A 13803-nucleotide genomic window follows, 5' to 3' on the forward strand; every position below is an offset into this window, starting at 1 on the left:
AAGATCGCTCAGTGTGGTGCCTGGTGAACTTCCAGAATGTGGAGAGTGGCTAAACTGAAACCTCTAAAAATAAGGCAATACAAAGCAAAGGTACATGCCACCCCAGCATTGCCATATCCTTGAGTGATGTCCCAATGCACCACTAACATACTAGCATTCTGCCCTTGTGCTTTGGGTACCAGAGTACATGAACATGCCTGGGGAGATGAGGATGTGCAACAAATATTTTATTATGAATTTATTTTGAAAAAGAGAAACCAGTAGAGGGAAAGACTTCCATGAGAAACAGACTCCACAAAATCTGCACTTCCAGAAGAACAAGACCTCGCCCAGCCCCCATCCAGAAACATGGAAAAAAATCCCTCCCAGGGCAGTTAAGGAATCATCCTAGTATGTGATAACATGAGCTGGAGCCCCTCTCTCAAAACTGGGACAAGGGAATCCAGCTACAGTCCTTCCTGTCTGCACAGCAACCTCTCACCCAGACAAAGAGAGCAGGGAAAGAACTGGAGAGTGTCAGATAATAAAAAAATACAGTTGTAACCAGAGAGTTGCACACTTCATTGTTTGTCAGCTGAGCTAACTGCATATACTAGAGCAGTGGTCTCCAAGCTTTTGAGGGTCACACCCCTCTCTTCCCCCTGTCCACATCCCCCTCACAGCCAGGGCCAGGAGCGGGGCCACAGCTCCAGGGGGACGGGAATGCAGACAGGGACAAGGGTGCTGAGTCTGGGGCTGCAGCTGTGGATGGGTCTGTGGCTGGAAGCAGAGCTGCAGTCAGCCCCCAGCTGGATGTGGAGCAGCAGCGAGACTGGGGCCAAGGTCAGGTGCGGGGTCGGGAGCCAGGGCCGCAGCTGGGGGTGGGGCCAGAGCAGAGCTGGGGGTGGGATGGGGCTGGGTGGTGTTCCCTCCCTATCCCCCATGGGAGCTGGCCCGGCCCACTGCACCCCCCCCAAATGTTCCTCCACGCCCCCATCGGGGGGGCCCACCCCACAGTTTGGGTACCACTGCACTAGGGGATCCTTGCAACATTCTATTCCCCCTGCAAGTTCCCTGTGTGCCTCCCTCCCATTGTCTCTATTTCAGGTCCCCCCCCCCCCTTCTCCCACCTCCATGACAAGGGCTCCAGCGGCTTCCATTTTCCCCTCAACATTTTAATCTCTGCTGGGACTACGGGGCTGAGATGCGGGGTGTTGCTAGCTGGAAGGTATCAATGGTTGCCATCAATGAGATTGTAACATCACTCCTGAGTTGCAGAAGGCAGATGAGAGTATTGTTGTCCTTTGGCTGCATAGGCTTTTCCAGACCCTCCAGTGCACTAATACCATTCCCCAAGACTGGAAGAAGGGTGTTATTCTGGTTCAAACTTTGGTAGCAGAAATAAGATGGCCAGAGATAGATATAAACTGAATATACAGCTAGACCACCTTAAGCATCTAGCCAGAGTGGCTCTCAATTTCCAAGAAGGCCACATTACTTTGGGATTTGCCATGATCAATCAGTTCTTTGATCTACAGACAATTGGAGACTTGTTAGGGTTCGGCCCAATTGGACGCGGTTTTCAAAAGTTATCGTGTTACAGCCAGATAAACAGAGAAATGCCATCAAACTGATGGTTGGTCCTCTCTTTCCTCAGCCAGATAAGGACCTTTCCCTGTTCTGGTACCTGTATCCTTCTTAACACACAGCATGGTTCTCTGGGAGGTGGAAATGCAGCAATTATAGATGCATCATGCTGTTGTCAGTTCTGAGGAAAATCTTCACTTCTGTGTTAATGTCTTGCATTAACGAAGCACTTTTGCGAAGGTCACGATATTCACAGTGTGGCTTGAGACCTCATTGTTCCACGACTGACCAGATCTTTACCGTGAGATAGCTTTGTGAGAAGACGGCTGAACTTGATAAGCTGCACAGCCATGGTACAGATTTCTGCCAGCCCTTTGATTCAGTGAACTGAGCGAGGCTATAGGATCTGATGAGGTGACTCGGCATCTCTGGGTATCCTTGACAGAAGAACTCTGTCATGGAAGGGAAAGCTGCGTTGGAGTCAATAGCAGATACAGAGCATAAAGTCTTATATCCATGCAAATTTGACAAGGCTGAGCTCTGACACCATCGTTGTTCAGTGTCAACAACTGATTAGTTGATGAATAAACTTGATGAGGCAGAAGTGGGTGGAATTGAGCTGAATATCCCTCTGCTTTGAGATCTCAAATACATCAATGACATTGTCTTGCTGGCTCAGTCTCAATTGCACATTGGTCTGGTTATTAATCCCCAGTGGCCTCCAGCTCCAGACTGCAACCAGCTCAGTATTAACTTGTCCAAACAGGAGACTGAGCAAATGACAACTGTCAAACATTTGGCCAGTGTCATGGACAGGGCTGCAGGATGCTCAAAAGATGGCACTTATACAGTAGCAGTGGTTGCCGTGTTTCGGGGCCTTTCAGCGGCCTTTGTGGGGAGGTTGTGACATCAAGTTTGCTATGAAACTGTGGCTTTAAAAAAGCATGGCTCTATTAGTTCTATTGTATGGAAGTGGGCATTGAGGAAGACTGAAGAACATCACATTCTCACCATCTGCAACAACTGCTCCCAATCCAGAGGCAGGACAAGATCAGAAATGAGGTTATTTGAAGCCAAATCCAGCAACCACCTCCAAAAGTACAGGTTTGGTTTCAGTGGCTTTCTTGGTGTGGACATATTATTAGAAAGGAAGACCAATACGTTCCAAAGTGTGTGTATGAAAGAATGCCACTACACAGCCAACGATCACATGGGAACCAAAAATTTTGGTGGCACGAATAAGATGGCCAGAGATGGATATAAACTGAATAGACCACCTTCAGCACCTAGCCAGAGATCAATCCGAGTGGCTCTCAATTTCCAAAAAGACCACATTCCTTTGGGATTTGCCGTAAACAACTAGTTCTTTGATCTACAGACAACTGGAGACTCAGGGTATGGCTACATTTGGAATTTCAAAGTGCTGCCCCGGCAGCGCTGTGGGAGCGCTGCCGCGGCAGCGCTTTGAAGTGTGAATGTAGTCAGAGCGGCAGCACTGGGAGAGAGCTCTCCCAGTGCTGCATGTAAACCACATCCCTTACGGGTGTAGCGTGCCCTGATTACACTGACGCTTTACATCGCTGTATCTTGCAGCGCTCAGGGGGGTGTTTTTTCACACCCCAGTTGCAGCGCTGTAAAGTGTGAGTGTAGCCAAGGCCTCAGTAGGGTTCGGCCCAATTGGATGCGGTGTTCAAAAGTTATTGCAATACATCCAGATAAACAGAGAAATGCCATTAAATTGATTGATGGTCCTCTCTTTCCTCAGTCAATTAAGGACCTTTCCCTGCTCTGGTACCTACATTCTTCTTAACACACAGTAATTAGTGAGGTTGCATGGTTCCCTGGGAGGTGGGAGTCTACTATTATCCCCATGGTGGGAATGGGAGGAAGAGATGCACAGAGAGGAGGGAAGGAACTGAGCTGGTTATGGAACCTAGCATTCCAGCCTCCCACTTCCATGCCCCCACTCTAATCTAGACCTCACGCCCTTCTCAGAGCTGGCATCTGAACCCAGGAGTCCTGAGTCGCAATTCCCCCTGCTCTCACTATTACATCATACTGCCCTCACCGGATCTGTGCAATCCCCCAAAGACCCCCACCTCTCCAGAGAATTTCCACCTAAAATCCCCCCAATCTCCAGTGATTGTTTGTGTCTGCACAGATGTACAATACACTGAACATGATGCTAAAATTCTACAACTTCTGATCAGCATCTCTTACTGCCTGGTAACTACAGACCCACCGGGTCCCTTGCTGCTTTCCTGAAAAATGTGCCTCTGCCCCTGCCCAAGAGGCCTTAGGAGCTGCCGATATGTCTTCAAGAGAAACTGCAAGGGAGCTTTAGTTTACCTCTTCTCTAAATTGGAAAGTGTGTGTGGAACCCACAGAAATTACTCTTCATTGATTCCATCACCTGCTCCCCTCCCAGAACCTGATATGACCCATCTCCCCAGTAGTACCTAGTGCTCCCTCCTATTCTGGCCTCCACCACCATCCACTGGAACCTAAACCATCTAGCCACCTACTGTCCCATCCAGAACCACCCTCAAATGAAGCAAATTATAGTTTGTTGCAGGTGGGCACAGATCCATTGCCCCACAGTGAGAGCTCCCATCTTCCATGGACTTTTTGATGGGAAATTAGAGCAACCTTCGCCTTGTAGCTTTTCCCACAATCGGGACATGTATAGGGTCTCTCTCCCGTGTGTGTTCTCTGATGAACAACCAGGTGTGAGCTCTGAATGAAACTTTCCCCACAATAAGCACACTTATAAGGTTTTACTCCTGTGTGGATTCTCTGATGAACAGTGTGGTTTGATTTTGAACTGAAGCTTTTTCCACAGTCGGGGCATTTATAGGGTCTCTCGCCTAAGTGGATTCTCTGATGTGAAATAAGGTTTGAGCACCGTGTGAATCTGTCCCCACACTCACAGCAGGGATAAGGTTTCTGACCCAAGTGCATTGTCTGGTGTGAAATAAGGTGTGACCTCCGAGTGAAGGTTTTCCCACAGTCACTGCACATAAATGGTTTCTCTCCTGTGTGCAGTTTCAGATGTCTAGTAAGGTTTGATTTGTGATTGAACTTTTTCCCGCACTCAACACATTCATGCTGTTTCTTTTTAGTGCTAATTTTCAGCTGGATCACTGTTTCATTGAGATCCTCCAAGCCTTCCACTTGGTGAGTTGATTTACCTTGCAACTTCTCTTGGTGGTTTTCCTGCTGCCTTTCTGACCTGCATTGACTCTCATGGGCTTCCTCGAGATCAGGACTCTGGGAAATGTTTGCTTTGGATATTCCTGATACTGTCCCATGAGGTTCCACTCGCTTGGGACCTTCCTGCTGTGGATTCTCCTCCTCGTTCCCACTCACCATCCCATTGCCTGCTGGGACAGAGAGAGAATCCAGACAGGAGTCAGTCCCTGTGCCAGGGACAGGGAACCTCAGAAAGGGGAACAGAAAAGGGGGTAACAAACCCAAATATCTGATGGGGAAACTGAAAAAACAGGAACTGAATTCCACCCCATCCCCACCTTTCCCAGAAGACAGAAAGAGGAGGGCACCAGTAATCCTTCCACATTCCATGAGAACACTCAGTGGAGAGGGATGTACGGTCAGGTTTCAGTCATGATGGGTGGGAAGCCATGAATGATATCTACCAGGAAGATGTGTCACCAATCTTCATCTGTAGGGCCCTACCAAATTCACTGGTCCATTTTGGTCAATTTCATGGTCAGAGGATTTTAAAAATGGTTAATTTCATGATTTCAGCTATTTAAATCTGAAATTTCACAGTATTGTAATTGTAGAGGTCCTGATCCAAAAACAGGGTGACCAGATGTCCCAATTTTATAGGGACAATCTCGATTTTTGGAGCTTTTTCTTACATAGGCACCCCTCACCCCGTCCCAATTTTTTACACTTGCTATCTGGTCACCTGACCCAAAAAGGAGTTGTGGGGGGAGGAGGGGAAGAGGGGTGTCACAAAGTTGTTGTAGGGGAGGGATTGCAGTATTACTACTCCTACTTCTGTGCTGGTGCTGGTGGTGCTGCTGCCATGGCTGCTGGCTGAGAGCCCAGCTCTGAAGGCAGAGCCGCTGTCAGCAGCAGCACAGAAGTAAAGGTAGCATAGTATGGTATTCCGCCCAACTCTGACATCAGCACAGAAGTAAGGGCGGCAATACCATGTCCCCCTAAAATGACCTTGTGACCCTCCTGAAACACTCTTTTGGATCAGGACACTCAATTTGAGAAACACTGGTCTTCCCCCTGTGAAATCTGTGTAGTATAGGGTAAAAACACACAAAAGACCAGATGTTCACAGGGGGAGAGCAGATTTCATGGTTCGTGATGTGTTTTTCATGGCTGTGAATTTGTTAGGGCTCTCTTCATCTGGGTGAGGTGAGGCAGAACTGGATGAGCGTGCTGGGCCTTTGTGGGAATCCCAGCTGTTTACAGCAATGACAGATCGTTTCTCCAGTCTGTATGACTCATTCCTCACCTGTGCAGGTGTTTCTCAGGATCTCTCTTTCTTTGGAGCACTGGAGATCTGGCACCCAGGGTTCTTTGCCCCATTCCACCTGAGCAATCATGTCAGGTTTTGGAATTAGAAAACCTGTTCCAGGGAAAGAAAACATGTGAGTCTACGGTTTTACAGAGTTGTTTCCAGATATGCTGGCTGGGTGGGCACACTTGTATAAACCAAACAGATGGGCAAATGTTCCTGGAAAACTTCTGGGGGAAGTCAGATGTTTCCTGGAAGATGTGTACCGTTGCTCCAGCAGAAGATCCAGGGCTCTCCACATACTGGGTAATTTTATAACTCTGGCAGAGCACAGCTGTGCAACCTCTTCCCTCTTTCTAACAGTGCTGAAGACAGAGCTCTTGCAGGCAGAGAGCTACTCCTGGGAAGGGAGGGAGACATGAAGTCTCGTTTTATGTGAGTGTGCGTCCATGTTTACTAACACAGAGGGTATCTACCACCCAGCCTCACTCTCAGAAGCAATGGGGATGGATTATTCTCTGCATTGTGTCTCTGAATCTCCTCTCCCATGAGAGAGAATGTGAGGGAGACAATCTTTCTCACATGGGTTCTGGGAGCTATGGGGCAAGAATGTCAGAAAATGCCTCCCCCTCAGAGTTTGCACCCAGGAGGAACGTTCCCAATTCTCTAATATTTGAGAATGTTTTGCTTGTTTGGTTTGACGTGTGAAATGTTGACATTAACGGGGGTCCCAGTTATAGGTTATTAAAGCGGGAAGGTTTGAGATGGAGGGGCAAGGGGCCTGCTCAACCCCACCAGCCGTGCCCACAGAAACGGCCTTGCCTCAGGCTTCCAATAATGTCCCTGATGTCATAATCTCTGATGTCAGCCCCCACATACCTATGTTGCTGTCCAGCTCCAGTCGCAGAGTCTCTAGGGGAAGGAGAACATGAGAGAAGTGAGAATTCAGACCCCAGCATTCATGGGGATGTTCCAGTTGGACATTAATGTAACTGCACTTTTAATTATGAACTAGCAAGGCAGCCCAAGGCTAGCAATGCAGCCACTGCAGACAGGGCAAGCCCCAGAGGGCTATTGCCATGGCAAAGGGCAGTTCACCCAAGCTGGGGAACGCAAGATGGTGCCCGGGTCAGTGACGTCATGAGAGCTGCCGACTCCTCTCCAGGGCGACCGTTACTCTAACCAAAGGAGATGCCACCATGAGTCTCCCATTTACCTTTGAATCCCTGCAGCAGCTCCAGCAGGGTGGTACTTCTCTGAGAGAAATCCCCAAGTCTCTTCTCCAGCTCCACAAACCCAGACTCTGGCTTCTGCAGCACTCTGTTCTCCCTGCTGGAGAAAGGCAGAGGGGTGACAAAGGGGCCTGGTCCACAACCCAAGCCTGGCAGCCCCCGAACTCTGGGATTATAAGCCTTGTAGACTGAGATGATGTCACCTGCCTTGATCCCTGTGCCTTCAGTGGGCCCAGAACAAAATGGGATGTGGGAAGACACTGAGGCAAGGAACGGTGGCAATTTTGGGAGCTTTCCTTGAACTTTGTCCTTTCACACAAAGCCCCTAATATTTAAGCTAAAGGAGAAACCCCACTAGCTGTCAGATAGTAACTGGCTTCTCTCCTTACAGAGGCAGCCACCAGGGCCAGAGCCATCCATTTAGCATGCAGGTCCACTCAAATCTGAGCAGGGGTGTAGTGCTGCCACAGCAGCCCAGAGAGTCACTTGGTCACCTGAAATCCAGGCTCACCCTTCAGAAAGCTACGCTCTGGAAGCTCTGCCTTGCCGTTTTCTGAGCTGCCCCATGCGCATGCCCAGCTTGGCAGGTAAAGCCCTGTGTCTGGGGGCACCAGGGCTAGAAAAAGGACATGGTGTTGGGGGAGAAGCCAAGCTAGCACTGTCTGTCATTGCCCATCCAACCGCAGCCACTAGGGGGAGACATGATCACGCACACCAAGCCAGCGTGTTACACTCTGTGGGCCCTGGGCAGCTGTGTATTCAGTGTGGTTTCCAAGCCTAACTGACCATGAGGGAGATGGAGCCCAGAACTCACCTGTTCTCAGAGCTGCCCACACCCTAGGGAGAGAGAGAGAGAGAGAGAGAGAGAGAGAGAGAAGAGGCAGTTAGAGAACATGTCTCAGGCTGGGGGAGGCCTCCGCTCCTGCAGACAAGTCACTATCGGAGTCTCAGATATTTGGGGAATTTCAGACACTCAGAGAGCAGTGAACATCCCCTCCAGGTGGGATATTTACTCTCAGCAGCCTCCAGGGAACCCCTGCTGAGAGGCCCTCACTGGCAACCCAGGCACTTCACAAGAAGAAAACATTTGTGACATTCAGCGTTAACTTCGCTTGGTGCTAACAGCCCACACAAGCCCCTCTTTCCCACTCAACCCAGGGACTGATCTGGGCCGGTCCTCTACATTGGGAGGAATTTCACTCTCAAAGAGTAAGGTCACATAGACATTTACAGGGCGGGAGAGATGGTCTTGGGGTTACAGTGCCCAGGAGCCCTGGATCCCATTCCTGGCTCTGACAAAGATTCACTGTGTGGCCTTGGGCGAGTCCCTGCCTCTCTCAGCATCTGTTCCCCCTTGTGTAAAATGGGGATATGATCCCAACCCCACCTTTTTTGGGATCTAGGGCTGAGATGCTGCCATAGAATTGCTGTGCATTGTCATTGCAATAGCACAATCTCACCTGTATGGACTGGCTCAGTGGCTCCTGCCCGTTCTCTCCTCCCCTCTGATTGAGCAGTTCACTTAGCAGAGAAATCTCCTGGGACAGCTCAGAGATGCTCTTGTCCCTTCTCTTGACAATAGCTCTGTCCAGCTTTTCTAGCTGGGACAGCAGTACCTGCTCCTGCTTCTCCAGAAACCCACGTAGATCCTTCCATTCGCAGAGGATCCTCTGTTTCTCAGCTTCCGTCTGTTTCTGCAATTGCAGGGAGAAGGCAGCATGGTAACCAGGGAAATATCATACATTTGTCTCCCAGCAAGATGGGGGGAGATATTGGCCAGAGCCATGATCCCTTATGGTGCATGATGGGAAGTTCACTTAGAACAGGAAGGATGGAGGGCTCAGGGCAGGGGAGAGCCGAATGTTGTTAATGACAATGGGGTGGACTTTTCTCTCCACAACCTCATCAACTTGCATTGTGACAAAATCTCCATCCAGTCAACCCACATTTTATTTCCTTTCAGTGCTCTACCTTTAAGATTTTAAAGTCAGGGAGGGACCATTAGATCATCTAGATCAGTGGATCTCAACCCGCAGCCCATAGGCTGCTTAAGGCCCAATCAACACACAGCTGCAACCAGTCATGCTGGGTTTACAATGGTGCTGGGCCCATACTCAGAAGGGGCCCCCGCACCCGGACGGTAGCCCCACCCCATGGTTTGCCCACACTTTGATCTGAGGCCTCGCCCCCGCTCAGTCTCTTTCCCCCGAGGCCCAGCCCATCACTCTCTCCTCTTCACCACCTCCCATCCTTGCCCCCTGCTCCCTCCTCTCTGCCCCCTCCCCCCAGCTTGAGCAGTGGGCAGAGCCTTGGGGGGAAGAGGCCAAGATAGGGCAGGGCCTCGGGGCAGAGCACAGGCGGAGTGAGGGGCAGGGCCACAGTCTGGGCACCAGGGCCCACAAAAGATTAATCCAGCCCTGGCCTCAGGGACAGATAGATAGATAGTGTGGATGTGGCCCACATAACACATAGAGAGCGGCATGTGCAGCCGACAATGGTAAATAGGTTGAGAACTACTGATCTAGCTGATCTCCGGTATATCACACACTGTCTAATTTCAAACCAGTGACTCCTGTACCAACAACCGGTATCTGACTAAAGCAGGTCTTCCAAAAAGACATCCACTCTGGATTGGAAGGAATCAAAACATGCAGAATCCACCACTTCCCTTGGTAGTTTGTCCTACTGGTTAATCACTCTCACATTTTTATAAAAGTGTCTTATTTCTAATTTGAATTTGTCTGGCTTCAGCTTCCAGCCATGGGCTTTTGTTATGCTTTTCTCTGACAGATGAAAGAGCCCTTCAGGACCCAGTATTTTCTTCCTATGGAGGCACTGAGCCACCTTTCACATGAACCCTGGTTCCCGTAATATCTGAACAGCTTGAGCAGGGGACTTTCTGGGCCAAGACACAGACAGACGCTTTCCTGCATGGCAGCCACTCACACTCCGAGGATATCTCATTACCCAACACCTGCCCAATCCTGTCCTTCTCCCTGGGCTGCAATGGGGATGGTTCGCTGACTGGGCTGGCAGGACAAGCCCTGTGTTGCCATGTCACTCAGGGTACTCTGATACCAGGCAAGCCTTGGGGAAGGGTTTCTGGGCACCTACCAGCAGCTTCTCACTTTGCATCTCCTCATCAGCTTTGGTTTCTTCTCTCTCTTTTATCAGACAGGCCAGCCACTCTTTTGACATATCCTGGAAGAAGCATGGGTGGGAGCCAGGTGTAAGAGGGTTTGATTTTACAGACAGTGTCACAGCTGCCAGATTTCAGGGACCCCTCTGCCCCGCAGTATCCCTGGCACACACTCACACAGATCCTAGGGCAGGATTTGGCCCGTAGCTTGCTTTCTTTAAAGCACTGATACTCAGACTGAGGCTCAAGTGGCTCTTCGCAGCACATGTTAGTAAAACACTGTGTGATTTCATTATTAATCTAAGTTATTAACAATCAGGATGCTTTTATAATGTTATTAATCAATTATGTTATTAACTTGCACTAAGTTATTAACTTATTTGCTTTGAGAATTATATATATATCCTTGAATCGCAGGATGATTGTCATATAATTGCGGTTGAGTTGCGGACAAGACATGGAAAATCGCAGAAAAGTAATAATGGACCTTTAGTAATTGCAGTAACTTGGAAAAGCTGGCTGATAGAAGAAGCCCCAGCCACCCATAGCTAATAGGAGGAGTCCTGGCTGCCTGGGGCTGACAGCTGGAGCCCTGTCATGTGTGGGGATGACAGCCGGAGCCCCGGCCACCCAGGGCTGTCAGTGAGGCTGACTGTTAAAAGGTAACATACATACACATGAATTCAGCATTAAAATTGTAGTGGAAGTCTAATATTGTGGGATCCACAATTTCCGTAAAATCGTAAATTAAATAGGGATATATATAATATTTCCCGTCATGCTGTTTAAATATGACTGTATAGTACTCTGGTAAATGAAACAATGAATTCACACAACTGTGGCTCTTTTGGTGAATAGTGATCGCTAATTGGGCTCCTAAACCATTGACTATCACTGCTTTAAAGCTACTGCAGATGGGAGAGGGAATGGCAATCAGGGGGCTGGATTGTCCATATAGAAACAGAGAGAGCTGGAAGTAGTAATGATACAGCACAAAAGCACAGCTCCAAAACCTGCCAATCCTCCCCTCAACACCCTCCCCAAGTTCCAAAATCCTTTCCAACCCTCTGACATGCCCCCAAGCACAGCTCCAAATATTGCCACACACCCCAAATACTCTCCAGAGACCATGGGTGCACACCATCAACGTATCTCACATCCCCATCACCCTGAAGCCAAATACCCCACAACCAAAATCCCAGCTCTTAAAATCTCCACATGTTCAATCCCCCCCACACCTGTACTCACATCCTGGCTCCAAGTAAACACCTCCACATAAAATGACCCACCGTGAATATCCTCTTACTTTCAGAGGTGGGAGGGGAAGGGCTGAGACTTAGCAATATGCTCTGCAGTAGGCATTGGGCTATAGCTCCCTGCCTGCATCTCTCAACCCCAGCCTCAGCCTCTCCCTGGTACAGTCACACCCACCCTGCAGCAAGGGCTGTTCTTTCTAGTTTGTGAACTGCGCCCATTGCGTCTCCCCTTAGTGTCTTGCATCATCCCCTGTTCTGGGCCCCATGGTGGAACTCAGAGTGCCTGGGGCACACCACGGAGATGGGGTCCTGATCCCCTTGGCAGGACAGCATCAGCACTTTCCTGGGTCTACCTCATGTCCCACCTCTGCTCGCTTCTCTCCCCCACCCCATGTACTGAGCTGCCTGATGATTCCCGTAGGGCCAGCTCTTCTGATTTATTCAAGTCTCATCATATATTGTGATTTTTCCCCTAAGGCCCCAGAACTTTGTGAGTACACCAGACTCTCAGCTTTCACTTTCTACAAAGATTAAGTTTCTCATCTTTATGGTTGCAATTAAAAAGCATCAACATGGTGAACCCTCAAGGCTCAAAAGCCAGAAAGAAAATAAAGAAGGTGACCAAACGTTCTGTTTTGGCCAGGACAGTCCCCTTTTTTAAGCCGTGTCCCGCCCATCACAACTTCTTTGGCAAACGTGGGCATTTGTCCCGTTTGCTCTTTCCTGCTTGATCAGATGGCAAGGGCAAAGGGACAAATGCTCACTTTGTCAACAAAGTGGGATGTAGCAGAACGTGTGGTGAGGAGGCAGGGCTCAGGCACGAGGCAGGCAGGGTTGGGCGAGCAGCAAAGCCAGCCTCGCGTGGGGATGGGGGGGGCCAGGGCTCAGGCAGGTAGCTGGAGCCAGTCCCACATGGGGCAAGGGTGGCTCGGGCGAGTGGCTGGAGCCAGCCCTGTGCCATCTCCCATTTCCCCTTTGGGAAATATGGTCACCCTAAAATAAAGAGATCTCCAAGTGTGCTATTTTTTTTTTAAATCTCACGATTCTTAAATCAATCTCTTGATTCTCGAATGCTTCGGTGGGCAATAGCATCATCTCCACCATGCTCCACAGTGCATCCTGCAGGGAACTTTGAAGGAGGAGCCAGGGCTCCACAGGAAGGAAGCCTATGGAGGAAGCATGCGCCAGGCAGCGGTCAGTCTGTGTGCACATGGCTAGCATGCCAGCTACAGTTGCAGCACTTCTGTCCATACTTCTCTGCCAAAGCGCTAGCTGGGTTTTACAAGCCTGGAGTCCAGCTCACGTAATTATTACCCAGTATGTGGCACATGACACATGCAGGACAGGCTTCTGGCATCTAGGACAGCAAGGGCTCCACTCCGGCTCCTCCAGGGGGTCTGGGTTGCAGGCCCGCGGGCAGATGTTGTGCCCGCAGCTGGCATCTATGAAATATTCCATGCACACGGGGCAGGAGGCGAGCGTATCTTCCAGGCTCGGCACTGGGCTCCCGTTACCGGCCATGGCCGCCCGCACATACAAAGGGCTCTAATCTCTGCTTGGGTTGGGGGAGGCGGGGTTGTGGTGGGAAATGGAGAGGCGTCTCCTCGCCCGGGATTGGCTCATGCCCTGGGGGCCCTCGCCAGGGTCTTTGTGACACTAGGAGCATTGAGACAAAATTCAGCCTGGAAGGGAGAGAAAACACCCAGATCCCAGGCAGCCAGGTCTCCAGAGCCGCTGGGGGAGGGGAGAGAGCCAGGCTGGGGGGGGCTGGAAGGGGAGCAGCGGGGATGGGGAGACCGGACCCCTGCGTTCTAACCCCAGGGTCTGGGAGGGTTCGGGTCCAACCCGGGAAAGCCCCAGGGGGTGGTTGCAGCCCGAGTTGATATGGAGGGACGCACAGGAAGGTATAGGAGGAAAGGGAGGAGAGGAAAGAAGAGAGGGATCAGAGACTGGGCATCATCCCCCTGCTGGGAGCTGCTGGCCAGCAGGGCTCGTAGAAGAAGCTGCTGCTGCCTCCCTTGGGAGCCGGGGCTGAGCCGCTGCTGCTCCCCTCCCAGCTGTGTCTGTGCTTGGGGGAGCCCTGAACTAACCCTCCTCTGTGCCCAGCCC

General features: G+C 50.3%; 1 protein-coding gene across 5 annotated transcripts; it reads right to left on the minus strand.

Moving 5' to 3' along the window:
- Nucleotides 1-1118: 1118 nt before the first annotated feature.
- On the minus strand, nt 1119-13243 carry LOC127032794 (zinc finger protein 566-like). Of its 5 annotated transcripts, XR_007768924.1 has the most exons (9): nt 13009-13243; nt 10414-10500; nt 8760-8993; nt 8114-8136; nt 7284-7399; nt 6947-6979; nt 6065-6178; nt 3362-4949; nt 1119-1666 (listed from the first exon to the last, which is right to left on the minus strand). XR_007768924.1 is itself a non-coding variant. In XM_050920394.1 (8 exons), the coding sequence occupies exons 1-8, from the start codon at nt 13213-13215 to the stop codon at nt 4126-4128; spliced, it is 1635 nt and encodes a 544-aa protein (XP_050776351.1). In that variant the 5' UTR covers nt 13216-13243; the 3' UTR covers nt 3230-4125. The 5 variants fall into 5 exon arrangements, 4 of the variants coding, with proteins under 4 accessions (XP_050776351.1, XP_050776350.1, XP_050776349.1 ...); XM_050920394.1 differs by lacking the exon at nt 1119-1666 and having other exon boundaries at nt 3230-4949; nt 7284-7396; XM_050920393.1 differs by lacking the exon at nt 1119-1666 and having other exon boundaries at nt 3230-4946.
- Nucleotides 13244-13803: the final 560 nt, after the last annotated feature.

The sequence above is a fragment of the Gopherus flavomarginatus genome, chromosome 12 (assembly GCF_025201925.1).
Source record: "Gopherus flavomarginatus isolate rGopFla2 chromosome 12, rGopFla2.mat.asm, whole genome shotgun sequence".
Classification (NCBI taxonomy): Eukaryota; Metazoa; Chordata; order Testudines; family Testudinidae; genus Gopherus; species Gopherus flavomarginatus.

Excerpts from the sequence above, each read along its gene's own strand:
- LOC127032794 (XM_050920392.1), bottom strand. The coding sequence starts at position 13,215 with ATGGCCGGTAACGGGAGCCCAGTGCCGAGCCTGGAAGATACGCTCGCC. Across the intron at positions 8,137-8,759 it reads CACTGAGCCAGTCCATACAG|GGTGTGGGCAGCTCTGAGAA; the intron begins GTGAGATTGTGC and ends CTCTCTCCCTAG. Across the intron at positions 6,179-6,946 it reads GGAGCTGGACAGCAACATAG|GTTTTCTAATTCCAAAACCT; the intron begins GTATGTGGGGGC and ends TCCCTGGAACAG.